Source organism: Berkeleyomyces rouxiae, assembly GCF_048999995.1.
Source record: "Berkeleyomyces rouxiae strain 22BRR77 chromosome Unknown BrBRR77_ptg000002l, whole genome shotgun sequence".
In the NCBI taxonomy this organism is placed as follows: domain Eukaryota; kingdom Fungi; phylum Ascomycota; class Sordariomycetes; order Microascales; family Ceratocystidaceae; genus Berkeleyomyces; species Berkeleyomyces rouxiae.
In genome coordinates, this window is record NW_027396492.1 from 4,010,185 (window position 1) to 4,023,054 (window position 12,870).

General features: G+C 53.4%; 4 protein-coding genes across 4 annotated transcripts; 2 read left to right on the forward strand and 2 right to left on the reverse strand.

Annotated features, from left to right (window-relative positions):
• Positions 1-587: 587 nt before the first annotated feature.
• On the forward strand, positions 588-3,372 carry BROUX77_002696 (uncharacterized protein; the record flags this gene model as incomplete). The annotated part of the gene is made up of 5 exons (XM_073747264.1): positions 588-611; positions 665-1,041; positions 1,114-1,336; positions 1,387-1,700; positions 1,779-3,372. 5 exons carry the CDS (start codon positions 588-590, stop codon positions 3,370-3,372), a joined length of 2,532 nt encoding a protein of 843 aa, XP_073607778.1.
• Positions 3,373-3,528: 156 nt separating this feature from the next.
• BROUX77_002697 (uncharacterized protein) lies at positions 3,529-5,015 on the reverse strand (the record flags this gene model as incomplete). The annotated part of the gene is made up of 2 exons (XM_073747265.1): positions 3,529-3,643; positions 3,745-5,015. The coding sequence occupies 2 exons, from the start codon at positions 5,013-5,015 to the stop codon at positions 3,529-3,531; spliced, it is 1,386 nt and encodes a 461-aa protein (XP_073607779.1).
• A 3,672-nt stretch (positions 5,016-8,687) lies between these two features.
• On the reverse strand, positions 8,688-9,248 carry BROUX77_002698 (uncharacterized protein; the record flags this gene model as incomplete). Its single annotated transcript, XM_073747268.1, has 1 exon — positions 8,688-9,248. One exon carries the CDS (start codon positions 9,246-9,248, stop codon positions 8,688-8,690), a length of 561 nt encoding a protein of 186 aa, XP_073607780.1.
• A 1,752-nt stretch (positions 9,249-11,000) lies between these two features.
• Positions 11,001-12,482, forward strand: BROUX77_002699 (uncharacterized protein; the record flags this gene model as incomplete). The annotated part of the gene is made up of 1 exon (XM_073747269.1): positions 11,001-12,482. One exon carries the CDS (start codon positions 11,001-11,003, stop codon positions 12,480-12,482), a length of 1,482 nt encoding a protein of 493 aa, XP_073607781.1.
• Between the last annotated feature and the right edge of the window lie 388 nt (positions 12,483-12,870).

Here is a 12,870-nt window from a genome sequence, read left to right on the forward strand (position 1 = left end):
GTTGCCGGCTGGCGTTGGAACCGGAGCTATGTATTTCAAACGGATGCGCCAAAAAAAAAAAAGTGGGCGCGCGCAGGCAGCGTCTTTCAGCAGCGCGCCAGTCACATCCAAGTGGAAAGTCGCGAATCAACAGTTGAGGGATAAGACTGATGGGGGAGCCGTCGTAAGAGAGAATTAATTCTGAGCAAATAGCGTATTGTACAAGATCAACGATTAAATACGATTGCCGGTATCGTTGGAGTTGCGGCAAGTTGATCTGGAGTCACTACCAGTAACTAGCTGCAGGTAGTACAAGTTACCTCGGCCCAGGGAATCGATAATGACGGTAAACTATGCGGCATGAGGAAGCTGCCGAGTTGCGGCTGTCACGCAAGGGGACGACACATGCTAGCTGGCTATCGGGGGTATGCATGTAGTGGGGCGGGACAAATGACTGATTACCCGGCACGGATGAACAAGGTTGCAGGAGCTGGAGACCATGCACATAGCAATAATTGCTCGGGCTGTTATGTAATCGGCTCAGCTGCGATGCGAGCCCGCCACACCTCTTCCTCTCCATCGAAGCTTCCATCTTGGAACCGGACGGAATGTCGACCCGCAAACAGGCACAGGTACTGTCCCTAGCTCTGGAGACCCGATCGATGTTAACCCTGTGAGCCCGTAGGGACAAGAGGCTCTCGCCTTTCAATGCAGCGGCGCACAGGCTCTGCACCATGCGACCGCCGCCGCCGAGCTCTATCTCAAAGCTGCTTCCGAAGCCCAGCCGGGCCCGGAACGGACGAGACTGCGCGCCAAGTGCAAGGAGATGCTCACCTTTGCAGAGGCCCTGAAGAGCGTTACTCCCCGGGATGGCTCCGCGGCGCCCAAGGCCCCGGACGCAGCAAAGCCTCCAGTCGCCTGCCCGTCTGGCCGCCAGTTATCGGCGCGAGAGAGAGCTATCCTCACACATGCATCGAATCTCCACGGCTCCAAGTACCCTCCATGGGACCATGCGCCTGCCGATCATGTGTTTAAAAAAGACCCTGGCGGCATGCTATTCAAGTACGATCATCTAGTTACGCAGTACCCCGTGATAGTCACAGAACTTTAAACCGGGCTGACCTTGACGTCTAGTGATGCAACCGAGTTTTCTCTGTCTCCCCTCCAATCTCAAAACTTTGGCGGCTGGAAGCGCCCACTGGAGATCACCAAAGCAAAGCTAGGAGAGGGTCCCCAGAGCGAGATATCCATGGTCTTAAACTACGACATAGATTTGGCACAAGACATCACAACAGACTGCTCTGTAGTAGCCAGTCTCTGCTCTGCTGTGAGGAACATGAAGCCTGGGAAAGATTCCGTAAGCCCGTCTCCAGCACAGCCATGTGGGCTTTACACTGACACATGCAGATACTTGCTGGCATGATTTATCCGTTTGATGACGAGACTGGAGTACCAGCTGTCTCGGAAAACGGAAAGTATATATTTCGCTTTCACTTCAACGGGTGTCCACGCCAAGTTATCATCGACGACCGTCTACCCTATGCGGAGGGCGACAAAACTCTCTTTGTCATGGATCTCAAGAACCCAACATCAATGTGGCCCGCTCTTATCGAAAAAGCATATCTCAAAGTCCGAGGGGGCTATGATTTCCCCGGCAGCAACTCTTGCGCAGACCTCTGGATTCTAACGGGCTGGATACCCGAACAAGTGTTTCTCCAAAAGTGAGCTAAACCTTTCCTCCTTTGTACAATGCTTGATAATGCGCCCCTCGAGGCTTTGGCAACTAACAGCCTCTGTAGAGAAGATCTTAATTTAGATCAAATATGGAACATTCTTCTGTCCGGATTCGAGACGAGGACTGTCATCATCACTCTTGGCACCGGGCGCATGTCCAAATCTGAGGAAAGGGCCATGGGGCTCGTTGCGGAACACGGATACGGCGTGCTACAGCTTGAAAGTACCGCAAACTCACGGCGGCTCCTCGTCAAGAATCCATGGTCAACCGGTCCTGCATGGGTGCGTCACAAGAGCCCAGACTCTGGTAGCACCGCTCTCCCGCAACAGGCCGGGACGCGATCTTTCTGGGTTACTTTTGAAGACATGGTTCAGAATTTCGAGTCCATGTATCTAAACTGGAACCCTTCGTTGTTCAAGTTTCGACAAGACCACCACTTCATGTGGAACATTGCTTCCGATGACAACATGTCAGACACCATTTTCAAGAACCCACAGTACCAGATCTCTGCGCCAACAAAAACCACTGCGTGGATTCTTCTCGCTCGCCACCATCGCGACGAGGAGCTGCAGCTCGCGCGCGAACGAAGTTTCTCGCGCAGCGACAGCAGTCTAGGCTACATGAGTGTTGCCGTGGTGGAGGATGGGAAGAGGCTTTTCAAACTGCCTGTTTCTGGGTCCAAGGGAGGCGACTTTGTTGACTCGCACCAGACTCTAACAAAGATTACTTTGGATCCCAATACCAAGTATACCGTTGTTCCTCTTCACGACAAACTGCCTTTGCCCTCCTACTCCTTTACCCTATCCTTCTTCACCATGTCTCCGGTCAATGTAATGACAGCACCAGAAAGGCGAGTCTACTGGTGTCATAAGGACGCGTCGTGGGGCCGTCGGACTGCAGGGGGAAACTCGTCGTTCCCTAGCTACGGCATCAACCCCCAGTATCAATTCACCCTCGCGTCAGCCACTACCCTGTCCGTATTGCTCTCTTCGAGTGCCCCCAATGTGCCTCTCCACTTTGATCTGGTCTGGACGGCGCCCGGAGAACGCAGCAAGTTCCCCTTGCCCCGGCGGATAGTCGTGGCCGACTCGCAGGAATATGTCCGGCGCTCTACGTCTGCCGACGAGATCCACGTTGACGCCGGCACTTACAACATTGTCTGCTCAACCTTCCAGCCCAACCAGTTTGCCAATTTCTCACTCATCGTCGGCAGCGACGAGAAGATCCACCTGGACCTTGTCCCCGTCACGAACGCGGGCAAGCTCCCCGCCAGCTTACCACCGCTCGTCTTTGCAGAAGGGACGAGCAAGTCTCGTATCCCGCTTGGCAGCAACCATCTTTCATGCGCCAACGCCATGATGCACATGGTGTTTGATCCGCACAGCCTGTCCAAGTCGTCGTCTTCCTTCAGGCTCTCGGTAGTGTACGGATCGGGGCTGTCAGAAAGCCAGGTGGCCGTGACTGGAGGCGGTGAGTTCAAGGAGCTCAAGGTGCCTGTGTCGACGCCTGACTTCGATATTGAACCTCAGCGAATTCTCGACAGTGGTCTTTGGATTGTAGTGGACCGAATTGGGGGGCGGTTCAGTGCTGAAACGGTCCAGGTCGAGCTTTTTAGTGATAGGCTCTTGGCAGTCGGGACATGGGAAATGATAGAGTGAAATTAATTTCATGGCATGACAGACGTTGGTATTAGAGCTACGATCAGATCACACTGTCCTCTGAATTAAAGTGTGTTTGGTATGTACTTTGAGGGTAAATAAGATTTTGGGCATGACAACTGATGGTACACATTGGTGAGGGAAACTCGATAGTCTTTATGGGCCCGTCCTTCTTCTGCGGCCCTTTTTATTCCCATCTGGCCGTTGCGAAAGAACATCCCGAAGAATAGGATCGTCCATGCTCTTTTCTCCATGTCTAGTTCTGACATGTCTGGAAATTTAGGATCATGTTAGTGAATATTTACATAGAAGCGATGAAAAACAACAAGTAACGCCCAAAAACGCAGCACTAGGAATAATGGATTAACTAACCTCTGCAAATTGTCGGGCCGTGGGTATTTTCTGTCTTGATCTGGGCAGAACGGGCACACATAGCGAGGAGACATGTGTATATGGCTGTGGCGAACCATTTCGTTTTTTCTCTTGAAGCCCTCGCCGCCCTCGGCACGGGGGCAGCCAGGAAACGGGCAGTAGTGTGGGCGAGAGGAAGAATGAACATTCATGTGAGACGTGAGCAAGTACTGAGTGGAAAAGGGCTGGGTTTTGCAGCCTTCAAAGTGGCATCGAAAGTCGGTCTGCTTGGGCGCAGACGGAGCAGTGGTGGACGACGGGCTCGTGAGGCGCATGCGTTCGTTGATTTCTAAGGCGAGCGACGCAGAGGTGTTGTCGATAGCCGAGAGCCCGTCTGCACTGTAAGTAGGCTGCGACGAGCTGAGCTGGTACGATGAAGCTGTGGAAATGGAGAGGCTGTGGGGGCTAGTGCCGTAGAGCCCGGGGGATATTGGGCAGGCATCCGCGCGGGAGGTAGAGCCGCGGGGCCGGGTAGAGCGGTCGAGTGGTGGAGGATAGAGCTGGTCTTCGCCAAAGATGTCTTGAATAGATGGTAGTGGTTCACGGGCTGTGGACGGGCCTGAAGAATGAAGCGGCAGGCTGTGTGAAGACAGGGCATCGCGCGAAGTATTCAAATGCAGAACAGGAGAGCCCCCGGAGATAGAGTGCTGGCGCGGAAGATAGCTGCGCACGGGGATTGGGAGTGGGCTGGCCGAGGGGAGAGAAGAGGTGCGGAGGTAGTGAGAGCCGTTGTAGCCGGCAGAGCGGCTGGAGTGGTCTCTTAGGGCGGAAACGTCTGACGCAGGATTGGAGGCCGACATGGCTTGCATGGCCATGTGGCGGAGAGTCCGTGGCGGTGAAGAGGCGGAGTTTGCAGAGAAGGCGTCGGAGTCGACAGAGCCGAGCCTCGGCCTGTCACTGCGGGTGGGCGAGATGGCGGGGATGCGGTAGGGTGTGGCGGGGCTTTTGGCGGAGTGGGAGTCGGCGGAGATCTCGTACAGCAGCGCGTTGTCGATAGGCTGGCTGTGCTCGTAGATGGGGTGAGAGAAGTGTGAACGCATGTTAGTGTGCGGCGGATATCCACCGATGGTGTCGGCGGTTTGAAGGTGTAAGCGGCCCCTGGCCCTGGACGCGGCAGCGGCGTACTTGGGATCGGGACTACGGCGAGCAAACGGCGTGTCGTTGTCGGAGTCTGAATGACTGGTGTTATAGGACCCTGATGGCGATGGTCTAGAGCTGGAGTAGGTGGCCATTTCAGGAGGAAGAAGGCAGGTGTGATACGAGGGGGGGGACTAAGACGGGAGTGAAGAATGTGAGAAGAAGGCGAGGTGAGAGTGCAGAATGAAGAACGACGAGTGAAGAGCCGGGTGAGATGAAGATGACGGCTGGGAGGGCGTGAGACGGTGGGTGAGGTTGGGTGAGGAATAAGGCTAAGCCAGCACAGCACGATGGGTCGCAACGGCAATATAAGTGTGGCCGACAACTGTGGGGGACAGTCGAGAAAACAGGCGACTTGGAGAAGGGCTGGTCATGGGACTCCGACTCTGGTGTTATGTTATAGCGTATATGGCAGATGGCCGTGCCAGGTCTTGGCGGCAGCGGCAGAACACTTGGATAGAAGATGGAAGACGGAAAAGGCAGGGGAACGACAAGCCGCAGGCTGGCGTGGAAACGAAGAGTGGTGGGTGGTTCCTGGCGGGCGGGCAGGCCAGGGCCGGAATGAGGGAGTACTTGTACTTGTGGCTCTGGCTGGAGAGGCGGCTCCTGGGTGTGGCTTTTCAGCGATATAAACAGCCGTGAAAATCCGGGGAAGCAGCACAGCAGCAGACTGAAAGGGAAAGGGGAGGGAGGGTCCTAGTCCTAGTTCCAGTGCTAGTCCCAGTCCTGGTGACTCAAACAGGCCAAGACAGGGCTTGGCTTTAGTGGCAGCGCGCGAGTCCGGGTCGAGGAGACCAGCAAGCAATGGAGACAGCCGGCTTGCTCCAACTGGCGAGTTTGAGGTTCTGCTGCAAGGATTCTGGGGGAGAAGACGCGGCTATGTACCAGCCGGCCGGCTACTTGTAGCTGTGGCAGCGGTTGTACTTGTACTTGGGCCTGTGGTGGTGGCGCGACAAGCAGAATAAGGGGGAGAGAGGGAGGGGCTCCAGACGCCGTGAGAGTGTGCGGCTCGTCCGATTAGCAGGCGAGGGTTTGGTCGTGTGATGCGGAATGGGACGACGAGAGCCGACTGACGGACGGGCTGGAAGTTTGGGCCTGGACCCGGGCCTGGGCCTGTACAATAATACTCTGGCACGATGGTGAGCCAGGCACGCAGTATTCAGAGAGGACGTCCCCAAAGAATAACAGAGCACTGGGCAAGTAGACGGGGAGGGCTCAGAGAGGAAGAGAACAAAAAAAGAACACAAAAGCACACGATGCAGACCCTGCCCAGCCATGGCTGCAACGCCTGTTCTTCTTATGCATATTGCGAAATGGGGACCAGCCGAAATCTGGGGTGGAAAGATGGGGTACTGGGGACTGGGGCAGAAGACAGGAGACAGGCGGAAAATCTGGGGAAGACGCTGAGGGGGGCCGGCCAAGAAGGGCGGCTGGAGCTGGGCTGGGCGGACAAAGAGCCAAGAGGATGAATTAAGCAGACAAGGAAGGATTTGGGCGCAGGAGCAGAGACGCGGGCGAGCTTAATGGCGGGTGGGAAGAGGAAGAAGAAGAAAAAGAGCACCCTGCCGAAGGAGAAAGGAGACAGGCCGTGGCTCTGGCTCTGACGTAAGTCTGCTAGAGTCCCGGTACAAAGTTGCGTCGAGACGTAGCGGTGCTGTTGTATGGCAGTCTAGCGATGCCAATGTACCAGTACTTCCACGTTAGGGCTAGGGTCTAGTGGAGACACTAGCAGAGCCCCCTGTGCATTCCCCCACACCAACCAACTGCCATTTTAGGCGGAGATTTCTTGACTCGACTGGTTGTGGGGTATGGATTAATTAACCAAAGCGTTCCCCAAAAGAAAAAAGAAGAGAAAAGCCCTTCACAACCACAACCACAACCCATTCATTCTCTCCCCACATACACACACACAATACAGACGTGGTTTCTCATATAATACACTCAGATATAATACAGAAATTCCAGTCCCACCCGTTCTCCAAATTCCGGCTCCCTCAGTTGTGCTTATGCTTCTTGCCTGCTCATGCGGCTCATCTCGCTCTCTTTCCAAGTCGGTGGAGACAGTCCCAATGCCAAGTATTTGGAGCCTCAAGTTTTGCTTCCTTTGCTGTACCAGTACTTTCTGGGTGTTGTATTATGCTTTTTGCACCACAACAAGAGACCACACGATGACTGAAGAGCCACTCGAGACAACACCGTGCAGACGGCCAGCTCTGTTTTTCTTTTTCTTTTTTTCTCATTTCTTTTTTTTTCTTCTTTTTCTTTTTTCATTCGCCTGTCCTGGCAGTCAGTCAAAAAGTCCAGTTCACTTCACCTCCTGTTTTATCTTATCGCCCACCCCCGTCGCCTCCCCATCCTCTTCCCCATCTCCACAACAGAGCCCACTCCTCCAGTCTCCCAATCAGACCAGACCGCCCCAAACAATGCGCTAACGCGGGCCACCACAAACTAAGCCAATTCGTTAGCTAATATGCAACTAACCAACAACTTATACGACGTCGCTGCAGAAAATCTCCTGCCATGTACCGGTACCTCTACTTGTACAAGTACTTGGGCATGCACGAGGAAAATATTCGGCTCACGTGTCATGTCTGAAAATTGGGGTCTAATTAGCCACCTCATTTTAGCCCGATCCTCCTTCCTTCCCCATCCTATCGACTCCAACCCCACATTTCAAACAGAGCCTCGAAACGTTCTCCAAATTCCAACTGCACTCGCTGATTCTGCTCCTGCCTGCTTCCTTCTCCTCCTCCTCCTGTCTCCTGCCTCCTGTTTGCAACTCATTTTTTGTTACCCAATTTATTGGTTCTCCACATTGTCACACTTGCATCGCTTCAGGTTTTTTTTCTTCCTTATTTCTTTTCCGTTTTTTTTTCTCTTCCTGAGATTTGAGGCGACCCTTTTCTCTAGCGACAGTCAACTAGTCAAAAATCCATGTTTCTCTCTCTCTCACATAGGACCCATAAAGATATCAAGAACAAGAGCCTCAATTCAAGCATTTTCTTTTTTATTTCTTTTTCCCGAGGTTCATAGGTAACACAAGAAACACAAGTGCTACCAACCTCCACCTAGTCAACTATAAATACATGCCAACCTTGGCTTCAGACTTTGTTTATTATTTGCTGCTTCGTGGTTGAGATATGCCCTCAAACTCCCCAGACATTCATTTGTCAAGTGCTGAAAACTAAGCGTCTCAAACTTGTAGAATACGTTGGTGATCGGTCTAGTCATGTAGCCGAAGTTTGGCTTGCTTGGTTGACACAATGGCCCAGACAACCAATTACGGTGGCCTAGTCACCACCAGCGGTAACATCAAACAGTATGAAGCTTGATTTAAAAGATGAACTAGCTTGCCCAAGTTGTGTGGTGTGGCCAAGTCTCTCTGTCAACTCTGCAAAGCTTACCTTTTGAAAGGCCCAGTCTGTTCATTACTATCCTCAAAGGCTCCTATCAAGGTTTCAAACTTTGCAGATCATTGCGAACTCAAGATCTGATTCGGAGGATCAGACAGAAGCAGTCGAGTTGTCTTGGCTGTCTGAACCGGTAAAATCAAAGAGAAAACGCTGTTGGGTATGCTACACATCAGAGCAGAACGCTCGACCTTGCTGAGACGATATCAACACGACCTTGTACAGGCACTCAAATCAGGTTGGGTTCATCAGATGCTCTTTCAGGCGGTTTGGCCTTTGCTACCATCTAAGCTGATATCAAGAATGGTAACTCTGAGTTGATGAATGACTTTGGTATATTTTATATCTTGCTTTCCATCAGTTTTGCCGGGGCTTGACAGCACCGTCGTGCAAGAGATAGTAAACAACAGTCGAGTCGTTGTGCACGATGCCCAGCATCAGCCGCTTTTGCTTGAACGCGCGGGTCCAGTTTGGCCGAGCCTTGGTGTCGCCGAGCGCATCAATGACGGCAAAGATGGAGCAAAAGTCCTTGACAGCCCATTGTTCGCTGATGTGCACGGGAAGCACCCACTCAAACTCGGGGCCGAGCGTGGGCCGCGTGCCCGTCTGCTTTTCTATTTCGAGAGCGGCAATCTGCTCGTCGGGGTGGATGTACATCCGGCGCGGCGGCAGTCCGCTGATGAGCGGCCGCGGGGCATTGTTCTTGTACAGAGCCGCAAGCCCAGAGTCAAGCTTGGCGGCGGCTGCGTGATGGAGCTTGTGAATCTCAAGGTTGGACCATTCATGCTGGTTCTGGAGATTGTGCAATACAAGATTTGTAAGGTCTTGCGTCGACGAGTTGGAGATGGTGACGTCAACAGACGCCGGGGACGACGCCTGCATGATGGAAGTTGATGGCGGAACGGTGGCAGCAGCCATGACTGACTTTAAGCCAGGAAACAAGGTAGTATATCAAGGTAGTCGGCCTTGAAGCATGCCAGTCAGCCAGAGAGAGCGCGGTCGGGACGTTTCAAGCTTGAGTCCACCCACCATGGTCCTCCTCAAGGAAGATTTTTTGGTTTTTTTTTATATCGCTGGGTCCCGAGGCAGTGTATTTGCAGGTAGTAGTAGTCAGCTGTCAGCAGCTGTTAGTTCCTGTCAGACCCCAGGCGAGCATTGTTTCGATGCAGTCTCTGGGAAAAAAAAAAAAAAAAAAAAAAAAGAAAGAAAAAAGAGAACAAAAGAAAAAGTGGACAAACACGTCAAATAACCTCCATCCTCCCATGACAGCCCGTCAGTTCATCCATTCCATGCTGCTTTTATTCCGCGACGAACTTTGGCGTCAACTACGCAAGGAGGCTCTCGGTTTCGGGCTGTCCGGCACTTTGATATCCCAGCCCAGCCCAGCCCAGCCCGCCTCGACGCACCAGCCGAGATCAACTCTAATTATGCCCACCAGTCCCGAAAGGCGCATGGGCTACTCTGCTTGTCTAGGCGGCTGCAATATAAGCATTTAGCCCCCAATCCTCTCGTATTGTTTGCAGTGGCAAATGCAGATTTTAGGCGTGCGTTCCCCTCCGAGGTGGCGATGACAACAAAAGAGGGGAGCGCCAAATAAGCCTCGCGTTGGCGTCGAGTCCAGGGACGGACAGACACAGAGGTCTGGTTGCAATAAGGAGGAGAAATCCCCTTGGCCGTGATTGTTTTTGCGAGGGCCTCGGGTTTTACAGCCCGTCGTTGATGACCGGAGCTAGCTTAACGCCAAAAGCGGTGCTGAATGGGATGTGCTGTCCAATGTTGTCCTGCACCAAAGTTCCATGCGATTCGCGGTTCGGTTTCACGGGGCCAAAAAACCCATGTACAGATATCCAAATGCCAGAAAGCGCAGTTCTAGATTCTGCTGGGAGCGGTAGGGTTACAGGGGCCATAAGGGTTCACGGTGTGCCACGGAATTATGGCAGACGAGACGAGACGGCGGGTCGTGTCACAGGGATCGATAGGGTAATGGATATGCCGTGAAGGTTTTGGGATTTTTCCATGCTGGGGGGGGGGGAATGTTTTTTTTTTTTTTTTTTTTCCTCTTCACTAAACGCGTGCACCGGTTTGTCAGACCTTTGGCGTGCGTCTCGGAGTTTAGGGAGCAAAAATTGTCAGCCAACCACTGCTGAAAAGGCGGCCTAAAGTGAGAGCGTCAAGGCCACCCCTTTAGTGGGGAAAAAGACAACAAGTGACCTAAGCATGGCGAGTGATCTCGGCTTGTGTGTACAGGTACAAGCAGGGTACACGTTTCTCAACCGGGCTATGCGTGTGCGCGCAGGTACCCTCACGTACCTGGGTACCCAGGCACGGTCGCCCTCGCTCGCTTTCACATCTGGACTGACTCGGATTAAGCGCATGTACACACATACATATTATATTACCTGTGGCCCATTCTGTTTTCGTCTTTGGCCTGCCGAACTCGACGACCTTCTTTTCTTCGGCTTGCTGCGTCTTGGTCTTGCTTGCATTTTTCAGTCCTTCCCTTGGAAGCCGGCATATATCTCCATCTACGCTCTGGACCAGAGACACGCCCGTCCTGTTCTGCTGGTTGCATGAATCTCGCGTCCAACGCTTCACGCGCATAAACTTGTCACTGGCGTTGCCGCTGTCGCTGTCGCTTCATTTAACTATTCATTCATTCATATTCTAAAAATGTCTACTCCCGAGCCTTCCACCCCAGGCGCCCTCGAGCCGTTCCCCCAGCTCGCGCCAGCCACCCCAACGCCTGTCCCCATCGACTCGCGGCCTCCTGAGCTGAGTCTGAGCCGCCTGCCATCGTCGTCTGGCCTGGCGTCCACCATCCGCCGCATGTCCAAGACCTTTGAAGAATCAGACATCCCGCCTGGCTTCATGGCTGCCACCGGATCCATTGCCTCCTCCGCCGTCAACCCGCCCTCGCGCCGCCGCAGCAGCGTCAAGAGCTCCGACGACACCCGCTCCCCGCGCCACGGCTCGTTTTCGCGCACCACCTCCAACGACAGGGCCAACACCATTCGCCAGATGCCGTCCGCTGCCCTGTCGGCGAGCCCGTCGACCCCGATGCTGTCCGATGTCCAGGAGCACCCATCAGGCATAGAATCCACCACGCCCACCACCGCATCTGCAAGCACTGCCACCCAGACGCCAACTGGCCCTGAGGATGCGGTACTCGTAACCGGCACCCAGGAATCCTTCAAGCAGCCTGCGTCCAACTCAAGTGAGGGGAAGGCGTCCAATGTCGACTGTCTTGTTCGTTCTGACACGGCAAAGTTCGACAATGGCTACCACTTCCCGCCATCCTACACTGCATGGGAGTCCACAAAACACTTTTCCGTTGTCCTCTGGCGCTACTTTTTAACCCCTGTCGGATTCCTCGTTGTTGTTTACGGCCTCAATGTTATTGCATGGGGCGGCATGCTCTTCCTCCTGCTTTGCAACGCCGCGCCCGCCATGTGCCATCCTTCGTGCAATGACATCAACTCGCCTCGACGGAAGTGGCTAGAGGTTGACCAGCAAATCATCAACGCGCTGTTTTGCGTGACTGGCTTCGGCCTTGCGCCCTGGCGAACTAGAGATTTGTGGTATTTGATGCAGTACCGTATTGGGAAAAAGTTTGTGGGCCTGCAGCGCCTGGCCGGCCTCTACAGTTCGTGGTTCCGCCTTCCTGGCTCCCAGCATCTGCCGCTGAATGTCGGCCCGGAGAATGTCAGCGAGTGGCCGGCCGACACTGACCGCGCCACCGTCCCGTTCCCGCCCGAGTCGATTGCCCGCATCCCGCTGACGGGCGAACGTGCGTCGCCGACCGTCGTTTGGAAGATGGACATGTTGGTGTGGATGAACTTTATGAACACCATCTTCCAGATCCTGCTGTCGGCCTTCATGTGGGGCATGAACCGGTTTGACCGCCCCGGATGGGTTACCGGCTTCCTGGTTTCCATGGGCATCGGCACCGGCATCATTGTTGGCATTCTGATCTTTGTCGAGGGCAAGCGCGTCAAAGGCGTCGAGGGCGTCCCGCTGACTGATCGCGATATCGCCAAGCTCAACCGCGACAAAGAGCTAGGCATTTCGCACTACAACAATATCGATGACAAGAAGCCGAAAGTTTCATCCGAGAAACAACGGACGTCGACCAAAGACTCGTCTTCAAAATAACGAGACGCCGGCATTAAGTAGTGGTTCTCTTTTTTCAAATATTATTTTATCATGCTATAGCACACACATAATTCATACATTATACATCATTGTTCTTCACTTGACGCGTTTTCCCTTGCTTTTGACAGCAGCCAGTGAGATTGAGGGGAAGCTGAAGGATGCACTTGAAATCCGGAAGCTGACTAACCAACCAACAATCCGTCACGTGACTAAGCGTCAGGGGCTCGTTATCGCCCAATCAAACCAATGCGTCACCTGCCTTCCTATCTTGGAACAAACGCGTCATAATGCATTCTTATCAAGAGCATCGTGAAGCTCAGGCCTGTCCGTGACTTCATTCTTTTTGCTGCAAGAGATAATTGACCAAGAGTATCTATCTGCCTTTGCT